Source organism: Phyllostomus hastatus, unplaced genomic scaffold, assembly GCF_019186645.2.
Source record: "Phyllostomus hastatus isolate PE091 unplaced genomic scaffold, TTU_PhHast_1.1 phas_contig_58, whole genome shotgun sequence".
NCBI lineage: Eukaryota > Metazoa > Chordata > Mammalia > Chiroptera > Phyllostomidae > Phyllostomus > Phyllostomus hastatus.
This window is the reverse complement of record NW_025333916.1, coordinates 6,533,911-6,550,437: the sequence shown is the minus strand read 5'-3', so window position 1 is coordinate 6,550,437 and position 16,527 is coordinate 6,533,911. Positions and strand designations below refer to the sequence as shown.

Here is a 16,527-nt window from a genome sequence, read left to right as displayed (position 1 = left end):
GCATTATTCTAAGTGAAATAAGGCAGATAAAGAAAGGCATATACTTCATGGTGTCACTCATATGTAAAATATGAAAAAAAATCCAAACAATGAGCCAAACAAAAAGCACCAGTGGTTGGCAGGGGATGGGGGGGGTGGGAGAAATAGGGAAAAGCTGGCAAAAAAAGTAAAAAAAAAAAAAAAAGAATATTCATGAGACATACCTACTGTGAGGACCCTTAAGAATGCATTTTTTGAAAGTCAAGCCATAATTTAGCTACAATATTCATTGGTTTGTTGACCAATTTATAGGTAAATTTATAAAACAGCTCTTGTATATTTAAAGGTAAATTTCATGACCATTTGACATAAAGCTTCAAATGTCACTCCCTCAAAGAGATAAAGTTTGGATGGTGGAAAAGGAGCAAAGAAAGAGTACATCAGAATGCTTATGATTGTATAAATTAATGTTACAAAATATTTGATGCATAATCTCAATTACTAAATTTCTTTTTCTGTTAATATTTATCACAAGTCGGCTTAATGCTCTTTTTTTGTTGAGAAACAAAAAGCTACCCTAATTTGAACAGTGATTTAATGTCGTCTTAAGATAATGGCAGGCTGTTTGTAAGGCATAAAGGACTATGACCTGTAAAAGTAAAGCACGTGGCCTGTCCACATACATAAGGATAATAAAAGAGTGGGGACAGGATGTTAAGCAACAGAAGCTTTTAAAAAGCCACATGGGGAGAAAGAAACCAGGAGCTTTCCAAAATACCAAATAAAGCTAGAGAGAGAAAAATTGCAAATTTGTATTCATTTAATGTATTTCAGATGCCCCCCTCCCCCTCCCCCTCCCTCCCCCTCCCCTCCCCTCCCCCTCCCTCCCCTCCCCTCCCCCTCCCTCCCTCCCTCCCTCCCTCCCTCCCTCCCTCCCTCTCTCTCTCTCTCTCTCTCTCTCTCTCTCTTTTAGTTTTAGGAACAGGGGACAACATAAGCATGTAAACCTAGAGATATCCCCCAGTTTCATTTCACTATTTATTCTGTTCTCCTTTATTACATTTGGTAAGACCAGCTTTTTATCAAAGTCATCTCTCCTTGTCTTATCATTCATCCAGTTCCCTCCTTATTGATCATCAGACCACGAAAGAGACAATGGATAGCTTTACTTGAGTCAATAGATAATGCAGACATCGCATCTACTCAATCTACCGTGTCTGTCGATCTGCCATGGTGGAAACTGGATTGGCCTATAATTTGATGTTCACAAAAACAAGCTGATAATTACACAGAAATTTGTGATACACAAATGTGTGAATAACTATTTTGGATAACACTGGTACTTTCTAAAATATCTAAATTAGTTGAAGGGACTATACTTTAAAAGTCATCCTAATTTGCATTTGCAAGTAAAGCACCAAATCTGTCCCATCCCAATTCTGTTCTCCTTATTACTGTTGTATTCCCATCACATAAAAAATGAAAATAAACACTCATCTGCCACAGCAAATAACTTTACTCCTTAAAGTTGTTAACATATGAGCAAAATACAAAGCATAAAGAAAGCTACCTGTTTTAAAGGTGATAAAACTAAAAAATGGAAGGGTATGGTTTCAGATGACTGTACCATAACATTAAAATGTGGGGACATGGCTGGGGTAGGGGTGGTGGTGGCGGGGAAATGGAGACAACTGTATTTAAACAACAATAAAAAAAATAAAAATATATATAAAAAAATAAAGTCCCTTTCTTAAAACGAATAAAATGGTAAAACTATTGCATACCTGAAACTTACATGTTATCAACCGATATTACCCCAATAAATTTAAGTAAATAAAAAACTACTGTTATGGCCCTGGCCGGGCGCCTCAGTTAGTTAAAGCATCATCTCACACAGAAAAAGGCTGCAGGTTCAATCCCTGGTCAGGGAACATACCTAGATTGCTGGTTCAATACCTATTGGGGGTGCATACAGGAAGCACGTGAACGATGTTGCTCTCTCACATTGATGTTTGTCTCTCTCTCTTTCTAAAATCAATAAAAAACGTACTCTCATGAGGATTTAACAAGGAAAAACTACTGTCACAGAAGTGGGAAAAACTAGTTAATATCTGGGGACATCTCTTTTTCATACTTGACTGAGAAGATGAGGTATGAGAGGCTCCTTTTGTTTTCTTCAAATTTGAATGGGGCTGACTGGAGAAAACCTAGTCTTGTAAAGGGTTACTCAGCCATTGGAACAAAAAAGGAGGATAAAGCAGAGTTCCTAAATTTGTAAAGCAACATTAAGCCATGGGTTCTTAATAAAATGTTATTAAAATTCTTTAATAGATAATTCAAGAAAAAGAGAACTTGCATTTCAAGCTATGTGTTTGTTGCTATGCTGGGGCTATTGAAAAACTTTCCCCATCACGACAGCTAATAGTTAATTTGCATGCGTTGGATGAAATCTGTATTGGTCAGAAGTGGCTAAATTTGGGGTGTATATTATACAACTCATGTTAGTAAATGGTGAGTTTTATATCCTGGTCATACACACTGCTGTTAAATCCTTATGTTCTTGTCAAATAACATGTAGTTCATACTAAAAGTCTCATGTACTGCTGAAAGACAAATTTTAAAGTCAAGTATTTGCTGTTTTTCTTTCTTACCCTGAAATCTCTCTCTGATCTCTAGAACACTTCCTTAAATAAATATTTAAGATAAAAAAGAACATGGTTCTTGCCAATATTTAACTTGCAATTTTCCTTTCCAAATCTATTCTTCTTCTATTGTATTTCCTCATCTCAGTAAATGACACTACCTAGATGGTCAAGCCAAAAGTCTGGGGATCATCCTTCATCCTTTCTGTCCTCTCCCTTCCCAGGATAAATGAATAAGATAGACACTTTTTATCTGTACCAGAACCATCAGTCAAGCCATCATAACCTTCTGCTTGGGACCCCGCAATAGCTTCTAAGTGGTTAGCTACTTACATTCTTACTATTCTAATATCCACTGTTTCTCTGTAAATTAGATGTTATCACTCTCCAGCTTGAGAACTCCAATGGTGCCCCAGTGTACTTAGTAGACAGAGTAGAAATTCCCACTCCAGATCCAATGCCCTTGAACAATCTGGCCCTAGACTTTATCTTCTTGCTCTACTTTTTGCTCCTTTCTGTTTCCTCAGTGTGTGTAGAATAAATCTGTGGATCTTGAAGGTGGAAATAAATTCAGTAGCCTTTTCTGAAGGTAAAGGAAGTATACTTAGCACAATTCAGGGCCACACACTACATCTATTAGTTCCACTTATAAGTGCCCTTAATGCCTCTAAGTCTAGGGGGAAAAATATATTACAGATATTTTTATTCCCATGAAATGAATATTGACATAGGAAAAATTCAAAGCACAATTTCATTCTTTATTTATTGTATTTAGTTATACATACTGAGTAATGGAAGATTATAAACATAATGACTTCTGCATTTCTAAATATGAAAAAAAATGTTAGTTTAAAGAGAGACTTTCTCAAGGACTGTGGCGAGTCTCTTGTTTGTATATAAAAATGCAATGGTGATTGTACACTTTACAATGCTGAGAAGTTCCATATTTATTTACAATTACACTACATAAAAATAATCGCACTAAATTTTTCGTACTTGGGGGTTTTATAAAAGTGCTTTACAAAAGGAATGTGATTTTCTTTTGGCTCTTCACAGGAGCATCTGGAATGGCCACTGTTTCGGGACTTTCATTGTGATGAACAAAATGCTGACACTGATTATACACTTGAAAATGATGAACTGTTTTCCTCATTGTTATGGGAAACATTACAAACCCTTAAAACAAGATATTTTTCAGAGTTTATCCAACCAGACACTGGCAATTTCAAACGCTCCAGAATCTTGAAGAAGCCAAATGAGTTTATGAAATTAAATAAAGACTGTCATTATTACTGTTATATCAGTTGTTACTGGGTAATAATTGTCAACAATAATTTTATTATTAGTTTTACAATCAACTAAAAAAGTATAGAATACAAAGAATCATAATATGGAAATGGAAAACCCAGCATTAATTTATTATATGAAGTAAAGAATAAATATAAAGAGGTAATTTTGGATGATAAAGTGACCTAAAGTAGAATTACAATGTTACCTGAGAATTTGTCCTAAATGGCAAATAATTAGAGCCGAGAACTTATCTCCGTAACAACTTTGTATATAATTGAATCCATTTCCAATATTTAATTAATAAAAAGTGGATTTACAACTGTAATCAGATATGGAAAATACCAGACTTTATGTTATTAAAAATAAGCAAAATTCCATTGTGTAAATGTACCATAGCTTTTTTATCCATTCATCTACTGATGGGTGCTTGGGCTGTTTTCAGATATGATCTCACCTATATGGGAAATATAATGAACAAAATAAACTGATGAATAAAATAGAAACAGGGGCATGGATACATGGAACAAACTGGCAGCTATCAGAGGGGAGATGGGATTGAATGAAAGAAGGGAAAGGATTAGCCAAAGAACATACATATATGACCCATAGACACAAACAACAGTGTGGTGATGGCCTGAGGGAAGGGGGAGCTGATAGCTGGGTAGAGATGAGGAAATGGGGTGGAATGGAGACATTTGTAATAGTATAAACCATAAAAAAAGTAAAGCAGAATTTTATTTACAGAAAAAATTTTTGAACATGTAGGGGCTGTTTCTTTCCAGAATTTTTAAGTCACTTCATAATTTTTCAAACAAGCTCATACTGAATAAGACATTCAAAGCTCAGGAAAAATACCACGTAAATGTACTGACTTTAAATTTTTAGGCTGACTGGCTGATAGGTGAAATAAATGTTTAAACTTAAGCATTAAATGAGAAGAAGGAAGCCCTGGCTGGCGTAGCTCAGTGGATTGAGCGTGGGCTGGGAACCAAAGTGTCCCAGGTTCAATTCCCAGCCAGGGTACATTCCTGGGTTGCAGGCCATAACCCCCAGCAACTGCACATTGATGTTTCTCTCTCTCTCTCTCTCTCTCTCTCTCTCGCCCCCTCCATCCCTTCCCTCTCTAAAAATAAATAAATAAAATCTTAAAAAAAATGAGAAGAAGGAAAAAACTAACTTAGAAAAGAATAAAGATAGGAGACAGTATGAAGAAAAATAGAAATGTTATAGATTTAATAAAACATTTATTTCAACGGAAAGAACAGTTAAGTACACAGGTGCAATAGTACACTGGCTCAGGACATAGTAACTTTAAGGAAGAGCTGAGTAAGTCTTGCTTAACATCAGTTTGTTTTACTGTTCCCTTCCTTCCACAGGTGGGTCTAAGTTATGTTGATAATTACCTCCAAATCTTAAAGTAATATTTTATTATGTTATGATTCATTACTGGTCTTCTAAATAACAGCAAACATACAAATGAAAAATCAAACAGTTCTAGGTCTCTTCCTGGATGCGGCCTGCACATGACAACATTCAATATTTTTAGAATGATAAAATTACGCACAATATATATGAAAGGGTTAATCATGTTGAGCCAGTAGTTTCAGAAAAAGCAGCCACAGAAATGTATGCTCCACTGATATTCTTAAGATAATGAGGAAAAGAAGAAAAAACAAGGATGATGGATAAGGAATACATTGAAAAATAACCACAAAATTTAGTCCAGATCTAAACTGTGCTTAACTTTGAAGAAAACAGAATTTAAAGCTCCTTGTTTATACTTAGACTATGATTTGCAAGTATGGGTTGGACATTAGCTATTATTAATCTTTAAATAATTTAGAAAACTATAGAAAATCACCATCTGACTTGACTCTTTAGTCACATTACCAGAAACTTAGTGTTTGACTAAAGTAGTTATCCTCAGTCTCTCTCATTTCTACTTGGTCTGTTTGTCCTTTCAGCCACTACAGAAACCAGCCAAGCCAAACCAACATTCATTCTCTTCACTAATACCAATACACACGAAACACAGTTATCTCTAGAAACAGTAAGGCAACCCTTTTCTGGTATCACTTGATAAAGGAAAGATTTTGAAAATTAAAGAAATAGCTTTCATTTTTTTCTAGTTTCATCAAGTTTTCCTACTTTACACTCTGGATTTTATATAGCAGCAGTAGCTGACATTTCAAGTGTGAGGGGATTTTCAATCAAAAAAGTAAAAATAGAATGTTTGTAAGCAGCACTGCTCTCTGACACTGATGGTTTTGTTTTAGGATTACAGAACATAAAACCATTTCCTCAAGACATTATGTGTTCAGCATAAAATATTTAAAATGTTTCATTTCGAAGAGATCTGGTGGGAGTTCATGACAGATGTGTTCTCTCTCTCTCTCTCTCCCCCTCCCTCTCTCTCTCTCTCTTTCTTTTTAAGAAGCCTTATTTTATCTAATTAGCACTGGTGATTTACCCTTGGCAGTTTGAACTTATTGAAAGGAAAGAAAAGTAGACCAGCTTCTTTGGAGAGAAGAACAAACAGATAAAATGGAAGAACAGCACATTTTAAAAAGGCATTTTGCAGCAATGCCCACACCCAGCCCACAGACAGCCCGCTCATTCGTGCGTCACCATATGATCGGTCCAGTTGCCCTCAGTCGCAGACAGAGAAAGCCCCAGTAGAAAGCATTCGCCAGGTGTTAGTTTAGGTTTGTCATTATTTCCTATTTATAGACTCTGTCTAGTAAAAGAAGACAAATTACTGTAAGTGGGGGTAAATGTGATTAAATGAGTCCTCTGAAGATAAGAGGTACATGGACAAGGGTCATTAACACAAGTGACCTCTCTTTGCCCAGACCATGTTTGTATTTTGTGGATTTGAAAAAAACAACAAAGCAAGAATAGTTTCTATTACATATACTCAAAGAGGAATCTGTTCCTTTTACCCTAATAAACATTTCCATGCTTTTGCAGTATTTTAATAACAGAGTGATAGTGCCAAAATACTCTCAGAATACACTAAGAACAATATTGAAGAAATTATTCATCCTAAGGAGTCTAATCGGAAATACTGAAGAAACATAATTATAATCAGACTAGATATGAGGCCTCGAATATAAATTAGTGTATACCAAGACCATATGAATCAAATGAAAAGTTGAAATTTGTAAAGTTTCAATTAAAATCTCTACACTCCTTCTTTCACCTGATTGTAGCCCCATATGGCAAGGTCAGCCCTTTCCGTGAACAAACAGCTCAGTCGCCTCCAGTGTAGCTGTTATCTTTCTCAACAAGGGGAGACATGTGGCACAGCCTAAAGCTGGGGCATGAACCCTGGCTAAGCTTAAGACATTTATCTGACAGCATCAGCTGACACTCCACAAACACATTTGCTCTCCATGACCTCAGAGCATTCGTGATTAATCAAAAATGTATCTTGGATCTTGAGAACAAGCTACAACCAGGCACACACAAAAAAGAATATGCTCTCGATCTCTCTTATCGACTCAAGAGGTATATTGAATTTAGAAATAGCAAATAGAATAAAATGATCAATATGTTCTCACTTGTCCATGGAAGAGCAAACTTTATCCCTCAAGCAAAAGACATTGATCATGTAAATGTTTCAGAACTGCTTTCAAACTAAAGAATGCAAAATGTACCTGGCTTGTTGGGGGTGGGGAAGGAGGCCCACCAAAGGGGAGCTTTTACTTTAACTTAAAACAAAAACAAAAACAAAAAAACAACTACAGCTTGAAAACATAAAGTGTATGTTGGTAGTATGCTCTACTTTAAAAAAACCTGTGTGTTCCACTTAAAACCTTTCTTTTGTAACATGTTGCCAAATGTTCTTAATAAAACATTATAAGAGACTTTAAAACTTAATGAAGGAACATTATTTGTGCAGAGAAAACTCGTTGCCTCATTTTAAATGAGACACAGTTATAACATATCCCCTATGCACTGTTCACAGTTTATAATTTATAATTTATGTCTCGGTTCAAACTTAGTATTTTCTGTAGTCATCTGCTAAGTGATATGATTGGCATGTGAATTCTATCATATTCTGCTTCTCAACACAGTATAATTTAGTATACTTTTATTTTCATTTGTACTTTTCACTTTCTAATAACGATACCAAACTCTAATTAAAGCAATGGAAAATAGAAGTCATATGCCCCACCCTTGATGATACGAAAAGGATTATTATTAAAAAAAATCTCCACAATTGAACTTATTAAATCCCATTCCTGCCTGGTTACCCACTGGTTAGGTTACAGTTGTTCACGATCCTATGACAGATCATTCCACTAAAGAAAAACTACGTGTCCTGGTCCCTGTTGGCACGGCAAACAAACTTTCATAGCATGTGCTCACTCTATAAAATGGTGGTACTAATTAGAAGATATAAACTCATGCTGAGACATGATATGAATTGGCTTTATGTATCTACTAAGCTCACAGCAGTACTAGATTTATACTGTTGTTGCTTTAAACACTAAACAGAAAATTCAACTTCTAAATCTGTATGATAAGAAAGCAAAAGTGATTGAGTTGAAGAAACAAAACCTCAGCCCTTCATTTCTGGTTTTACTTCAAAAATGTTTCCTGTGCATTCAGAGGTTGCCTAGCACTTCTCCCCCATATGTTTACCTAACTTAAATTCTTCAAACATGAATTGCAAGTACCAGATAGCACAGCTGTATGTTTTGACATCCATGGTGAAAATGAGCAGAAAATCTAACTGTTCCATATCAAGAAGTATTTTTACTAGTGCTAATGTGCCTTAAATACCTTGTTCCACAGATGAGTGGCCTGGCACCTGCTGCATGAGAAATAGCCAATTACTGTTCAGTGTCTCTAATTTTCTGATTCAATTAGCATGCTTCAGAGCTTTCCAGTTTAATTGCAAACTACTTCACAGTTAGCTCTCTGATTAATCATTGCCCATCTGCAAGCCATCGGAAAACTTAGTGGAACAAATTTGTGTACTTTGGAATGCTGGGAGCTTAGCAAATCAAACTTGTTTTGGTATATAAAGCTTTAATTTTGTTTGCCCTTTTCAGCTGCACTTGTAAGAAGCTCTGTACTGATTAAACAGGAAGTCCGGACAATAATATGCTACATTATGCATATAATTACTGTAAATACAACCGAGATTGTAGAAACATCATTTAAGGTTAGGCACTAACATGAATGGAGAAGGAGGTCAAGAAAACACATTTGGAATCAATTTCTTTCCATTATGACCAAATCTAAGTATCAGGGGCAAAAAAGCTGTGTGACACACAGTGATGTCATTACGGCACCTGTTCCCCTGAAGGCATTTTAAATTCTGGCTTTTCATGTACTCATAAAATCTTTCTTGTTATTTAATTAGTAGAGTACTAAGTTTTATAAGCTTTGTTTACAAAACATACATTAGGGATTTTAAAGCAAACTGGCACCACATTGTTTATGCTTCATTTTCCAAGCTTTTCTGCTGGTCCACTGAACGTATGAATGACAATGTCAGAAAACAAAACTGTTTTAATTCAGCTTTGGCTGGAGTTTAGATTATAAGTTAACCCATAATCGTTTCTTCATTTTTGAACAATAAAAATATGAATTGCATATTTTGCTCATTCCTATGAACAAATACCACACAGGAGATTCTGCATTGTATCAAGAAGGAAGCTTTTATAAAATAAAGTCTATAGTCCTTTCCAACTCTCAGTTTCCCTGGTTCACTTTTGAAAATATTTGGAATTATTCTGATATAATTTTTAAAAACTTCTAAATACATCTACTATATGAGAGGTTTTATTTCCAAGACTAAGTCGTAGGCTTGGGAATGGCAGGGACTGTGTGTATCTATCTAGCTTACCAGTACCTCACACAGGGCCTGCACATTCTTGGTGCTCAATTAATATTTTGGATGAAGGAAATGGAAGCAGTATGGGTCCTGAGTTTTCAGTGTCATGTCACGGTGCCAGGCTGGACACTGTGTGCTCCTTCTGTACCCTCAACAGGATGCAGTCATGTTATCTCATAAAGATGTTGACAAGTATCATTGTATTATAATTATCTGGCTGAAAGAATAATACAGAGAGAAGTGTGCTTTGCCAATTATGATGTCCTATAATGATTTGTTATTAAGAATAAACAATGAAAATGCAGAATTTCCCTATCTTTTATGAAGATCCTTAACAAGTTATGGAAATGTCTAAAAGCTGAAAGTTAAAACCCAACTGATAGCTCTAAAAATAACATTAAAATTGGAAAATGGTTTTTGGAAATTGCACGATGAAAAAAAGATCACTTAAAACTTTTTACGGATAGTCACAGATATTCAGTGTGGAGCCACTCTCTGACTCCCTTAACAGTAGACACATATGAGACCAAAGTTCCAGGAGCTCTCTAATAGTTTCTATTCTGTCTCAAGGGCTGTAAAACTCAAGTGGGCTGACTTCAAGCTTCTCTGAATTTCACAGGCAGCCAGTGTAAGAAATGCTGAGAAGGCGTAATCTGATCACAGCAGCTCAGGCAAGTGAGCAGGCATGCTGCCACATTCTGCTGCCCAGAGCAGGGAAGCTCGGCTGGAATCCCCACTAAGATCAAATTACAAAATAAGCTTTGTGGCCAGACAGCATGAGAGGCTATTGTGGGGTCATGACATAAATCAGGGATGAGCCTAGGCAAAACGAGGCAGTCAAAAATCACATTTTCTCTACCACACTTACAGCATGGTTCTCTATGGAAAATAAACTGTTAACGATGTTCAGATTTTTAACTCAGGGCAAATGGCTCTCCCCACACAAGGACCCACCAATTGAGCCTTATGTTTAGAGATAAGCAATTAAACCCCACACATCAAAGAAAAACAATGAGCTGTTCAAAATGGAATTTAGCCAACGAGAGACCAAACTGGGCCCTGGTCCCTGTCCTGGGGCTCTCAGTCCTACCTCCACTTCTTACCCACTGTGTAGCCGAATGTCTATGTGTATCGGACAGGAATGATGGAACAACTGAGGGGATAATGAGTGAAAATGAATGCAAAACACACTGAAAATGCTTAAAGGACCCAAATATGATTTGAGAGGGTAGCACATCTCGGGCCAAGAGAGCCATTTCCACAAATAATCCCATTATGCAAAAAGATAGGATATTCTTTGGGAAGCTGGCTGATACAGATGGCTCTAATATGGCACCAAATCCCATACAATGATATTTTATAGAGAAGTCTTAACTTTTGTATATGGTTCTCAAAGCTGAGCATGCTAAAATAGAAATTACATTTTAGTTACTGAGAAGTTACAACATGATTGTCTGTGTTGTATTAAATATGAAAGACAACAAAATTATAAAATACAGTTTGCCTTTTAACAAGAAAAATATAAAGATCAGGATGGAGATTTCAGAGGACAACATAGCACAACTCCTAGAGAACCACTGTTTGGCAAACTTCTGCTGAGGCTGAGGCAAACTTCTCCTCTACAGGAGGCTGGAAGAACCATTTCAAAGACAAGAAACAAGCAAAAACCTAAAGGCAGTGTAACCAAGGCTGTTTGGTAAACAACAGTAGCAGGCATACCAACAAATCAACGGCAAACCACTTTGTAAGTACTTCCAACAGGGGATTCAAAGAAACACTTTCAGACCATACAATGTGAACTCTGGGCCATGTGTTAGTTTTTCACTTTACCCACGACGCACAGACAAATTATCATTAGTAATATCTTTCTTGGACATAAAAGCTATATAGTTATTTGCACACCAGAAATTCAAAGAGTGTTTTTAACTTTTAAAAGGTAAAATATAAGTGGTTATAAAGTTCCCAAGGATGTTTAAAAAATGAAAATAAAGGCAAAAACTAGTTGCTTTGAGGCAGGGAATCTTACAAGAGATATGAAATCTAACATCTACTGTACTTTAAGCCTGTATCTTATTGATAATTTAAAATTATAATTAGTGTTCTTGGGACCGAATGCTACACAGAAAACTAAATATGCACATATGTATGAGATGTGAGATGCTGCTGCAGGAGAGAAATACCCTATTTTTATAGCAAAAAAAAAAATCCTACTGAAGTCTATCCTTTCATTTATATATCTCATGTAAATTACACACAATTTTAAATCTTCAACATGTTGAAAATGGCCAGGTCTCATGGCATTTCTCCTTTATTATCTCCCATTTTCACTTGGCACTGGCAATGCAGGCTTTTTAGAGATACTTAGGAATTAAAAATTATATAGTTTGAATTAAACCAAGAAATGACCGCTATAAAACTGAATTTTTATTTTTATAATTTGGTAAAAAATGTAATTTTCTTCTCTAAAGGCATTTCTTATGCAGTAACACCATAAAAATAGCTTAAGTTTAAAATAGTGGATTTCCCATATGGTTAGTCCACAGCAAGATAAAGTTGTAAATGAGGGGACTAAGTGAAGAAAACATAAAAAAGCCTTAAGGGCACACACAAAAAATGTGATATTGTGTGATTTACATACACAACTTGATTCTCCAAAATTCAAAGAGAAAGCTTAATATGTCATAATTTAAACTGTATTTCACATCAAGTACTCCTGATTACGTATTTAACTCTAAGATGAATAACTCAATTTAGAGCATAATGTGGGAGAGGAGTTAGTATGAATCTAACCTTTTGCATTTCTTGACTTTTTTGGGCTTTTGGTAATGTTGTATTTATAGAGTTTCTACACTTTCAAATTTAAGTCTTGAAATGTCAGAAAAATCTCAAAGCTGAGATCTCACAGAAGGTGATTTTTAACAGTCCTTGAAAGTAAAGACTTTATGATCTTCTGACAACTGGAGCTTTCACATTTTAAGATTTGAGATTTTCAGTCCTAATATTACATAAGCATACACATTGGTACACTTTTAAAGATTCCATCATTTTTGATAAAGCTGGAAAGAAGAGGATAGAATAGAAAAAGTCATGAAATTCAGGAATATTGTATAATTATAAATACAAAAAAAGTAAATAACTAAAAAGTCCTCTGTATTTAACATGGTCCCTTAAAAGAATATATTTTCAATGTAAAAGAAATAACATTCAGTTAATTTATTATTATTTATTGTAATAAAAATGGAGATGACCCAGTATTTTGGAGCTGAAACATAGATGAGGAAATAGATGTCTAGAAAGGTTAAGTGATTTGACTACGATCATTCAGCTAGTTTTAGAGTTATATCTAGAATATACCAGGTCTTTTTTCTCCAAGTTCCTCCCATAGCTAAAATTTTATACATAATTCTTGGAATTAATTTATTTTCAATGTATCCTACTATGATCTGTGTGACCATAGGCAAGACACCAATTCTCTATTTTTCTCATCAGTCTGAATCAACAAATATTTTTCCACCACCTACTATGAGCCAGGTGTAGAGATCAGAAAGATAGTAAGACATGGGTTAATCTTATTCTTGGATATTTTACAGTTTAGCAAGGGAGAGAATACTGGCAAACAAACAGAATAAAAGGTAATAATTTGACTAGAAAGGTGTCCAAGTCAAAGGTGACATTCAGTTTCTAATGAACTGTACCAGGATTAAAGATAGGGTCTGGAGTAAATGATCTCTAAAGCCCTTTCTAAAAAACTTTACATTTCATTTTCTCACCTCATAACGTTTCTTAGGTGGACTTTTTAATAAATAGGTAATTGAGGACTTCTGGTCGAGATAGAAGCATAGACACACTTTGTCTCTTTGTACAACCATAAGAAGGTTCACAACTAACCTCAAAACAAAACATAACCAGAACTGCCAGAAAATCCAATTGTGTGGAAGTCTCACAACCAAGAACTTAAAGAAAAAATATTCATCCAGATGGGTATGAGGGGTGGAGATGGGGAGATGAGGTGGACAGGATGGGTGGCCAGAGAAACAGTTGGTCCCACAGTCACATGTGGTGGATAATATCTGAGAGGAACACATGGATAGTGAACCATCCCAGCCCCTCGCAGACCAGGGTTCCAGCAACAGGTAAACAAAGCCTCATAAGTTCTGTCTGTAAAATCCAGTGGGGGTTGGGGTAGAAGAAACTGCAGGTCTCTCAGGAGAGTCTGTTAAAAGGACCTGCACAGCATGAGAAGGTATATAAACCCACCCACTCTGGGATTCAGCACCAGGGTAGCAGCTAGAAGGGTGCCAATCATACATGGGAGGTGGACAAATTGACTGGAAGTGGGGTGAAAGCCAAGCAAGTGGCATTGTTCCCTCTCTGACCCCTCCCCTACATGCAGTGCCACAAAGCAGCGAAGTGGGTTACCTTGCCCTGGTGAATACCTAAGGCTCTACCCCTTACAATGCAACAGGCATGCCAGATGAAGTCAAAACAACTCTACCTGGGTTTCTGGGCTTCTGGCCAAGATGGAGGCATAAGTAGATATACTTTGCCTCCTTGCACAACCAAAAGAGGGACAACAAATTTAAAAACAAAAAACCACCATAACTGCCAGAAAATTGAACTGTATGGAAGTCTGACAACCAAGGAGTTAAAGAAGAAACATTCATCCACACCAGAAGGAGGGGCAGAGACAGGCAGCAAGGGTGGAAAGGACTCATGCAAGGCAGGGGGTGGAGGACTGGAGTGGGTGAGGCAGCAGCTAGCAGAGCAGGAGGTCCTACATTTGTGTGTGGATAAACCATGAGGAACAATTGGGGAGTGAGACAGACCATACAATCCAGGGTTCAGCGTGGGAAATAAAGCCTCAAAACCTCTGTCTGAAAAAACCTGTGGGGGCTGCAGCAGTAGGAGGAACTCCCAGTCTCATAGGAGAGTTTTTTGGAGAAACCCACAGGGTCCTAGAATGTACACAAACCCACCCACACACTTGGGGATCAGCACAAGAAGGGCCTGATTTGCTTGTGGGTGGTGGAGGAAGTGACTGAAGGCCAGTTGAGAACCAAGCAAGTGGCATTGATTCCTCTTGGGCCCCTCCCCCACATACAGAGCCACAACACAGCCATGTGGGTTGCCCCACCTTGTAGAATACCTAAGGCTCTGCCCCTTACTGAGCCTTAACAGGCTCACTGAGACAAAGAAATATGGCCCAAATGAAAGAACAGATCAAAGCCCCTGAAAAAATACAACTAAACGATGAAGAGATAGCCAACCTATCAGATGCAGAGTTCAAAACACTGGTAATCAAGATGCTCACAGAAATGGTTGAGTATGGTTGCAAAATAGAGGAAAAAGTGAAGGCTATGCAAAGTAAAATAAAGGAAAATGTACAGGGAACCAACAGTGAAAGGAAGGAAACTGGGACTCAAATCAATGATTTAGAGAAGGAAGAAATAAACATTCAACCAGAACAGAATGAAGAAACAAGAATTCAAAAAAATGAGGAGAGGCTTAGGAACTTCCAGGACAACTTTAAATGTTCCAACATTTGAATCATAGTGGGGTGCCAGAGGAGAAGAGGAAGAGTAAGAAATTGAAAACTTATTTGAAAACATAATGAAGGAGAACTTCTCTAATCTGGCAAAGGAAATAGACTTCCAGGAAGTCCAGGAATCTCAGAGAGTCCCAAAGAAGTTGGACCCATGGAAGCACACACCAAGGTACATCATAATTACATTACTAAAGATCAAAGATAAGGAGAGAATCTTAAAAGCAACAAGAGAAAATGAGACAATTACTTACAGAGGAGTTCCCATAAGACTATCAACTGATTTCTCAAAACAAACTTTGCAAGCAAGAAGGGGCTGGAAAGAAGTATTTGAAGTCATGAAAGGCAAGGACCTCTACCCAAGATTACTCTATCCAGCAAAGCTATCATTTAGAATAAAAGGGCAGATAAAGTGTTTCCCAGATAAGGTCAAGTTAAAGGAGTTCATCATCACCAAGCCCTTATTATATGAAATGTTAAAGGAACTTATCTAAGAAAAAGAATAAGATCAAAACTATGAACAGTAAATGACAACAAACTCACAACTGTCAACAACTGAACCTAAAACAAAAACAAACTAAGCAAACAATTAGAACAGGAACAGAATCACAGAAATGGACATCACACTGAGGGTTATCAGCGGGGAGGGGAGAAGTGGGGGAAAGGGTACAGGGAATAAGAAGCATAAATGGTAGGTACAAAATAGACAGGGGGAGGTTAAGAATAGTATGGGGAATGGAGAAGGCAAAGAACTTATATGTACAACCCATGGGCATGAACTAAGGTGGGGGAATGCTGGTGGGAGGGTGGGTACAGGGCAGAGGGGAATAAAGGGGGAAAAAGGGACAACTGTAATGGCATAATCAATAAAATATATTAAAACAAACAAAATAACTCTACCTAATAGAGGGAAACAAATAGAGGCTGCCAAATTGAGGAGATAAGGAAATAGGGCCCAAATGAAAGTACAGATCAAACTCCAGAGAAAGAACTAAGTGAAATGGAGATAGCCAATCTATCAAATGCGGAGTTCAAAACACTGGTGATAAGGATGCTTAGAGATATCACTGAGTATGGCAAATGCATAAGGGAAGAAATGAAGACTACACTAAGTGAAATAAAGAAAAACTCACATGTAACCAACAGTGAAGGGAAAAAAGCCAGGGTTCAAATCAACGAGCTGGAACATAAAGCAGAAGTAAAGAGTAAACCAGAACAGAAAG

General features: G+C 36.7%; 1 protein-coding gene across 4 annotated transcripts in view; it reads right to left on the bottom strand.

Moving 5' to 3' along the window:
• FAM172A (family with sequence similarity 172 member A) overlaps positions 1-16,527 on the bottom strand; it is a 414,546-nt gene that overhangs the window by 56,338 nt on the left and 341,681 nt on the right. Inside the window, exon 11 of one of the 4 annotated variants that reach the window (XM_045847843.1) lies at positions 1,916-2,007. The exons of the other annotated variants lie outside the window; for them this stretch is intronic. Within the exon in view, the coding sequence (XP_045703799.1) occupies positions 1,916-2,007 (92 nt within the window). The remainder of the gene's footprint in view (positions 1-1,915; positions 2,008-16,527) is intronic. 4 annotated transcript variants of the gene reach the window in all.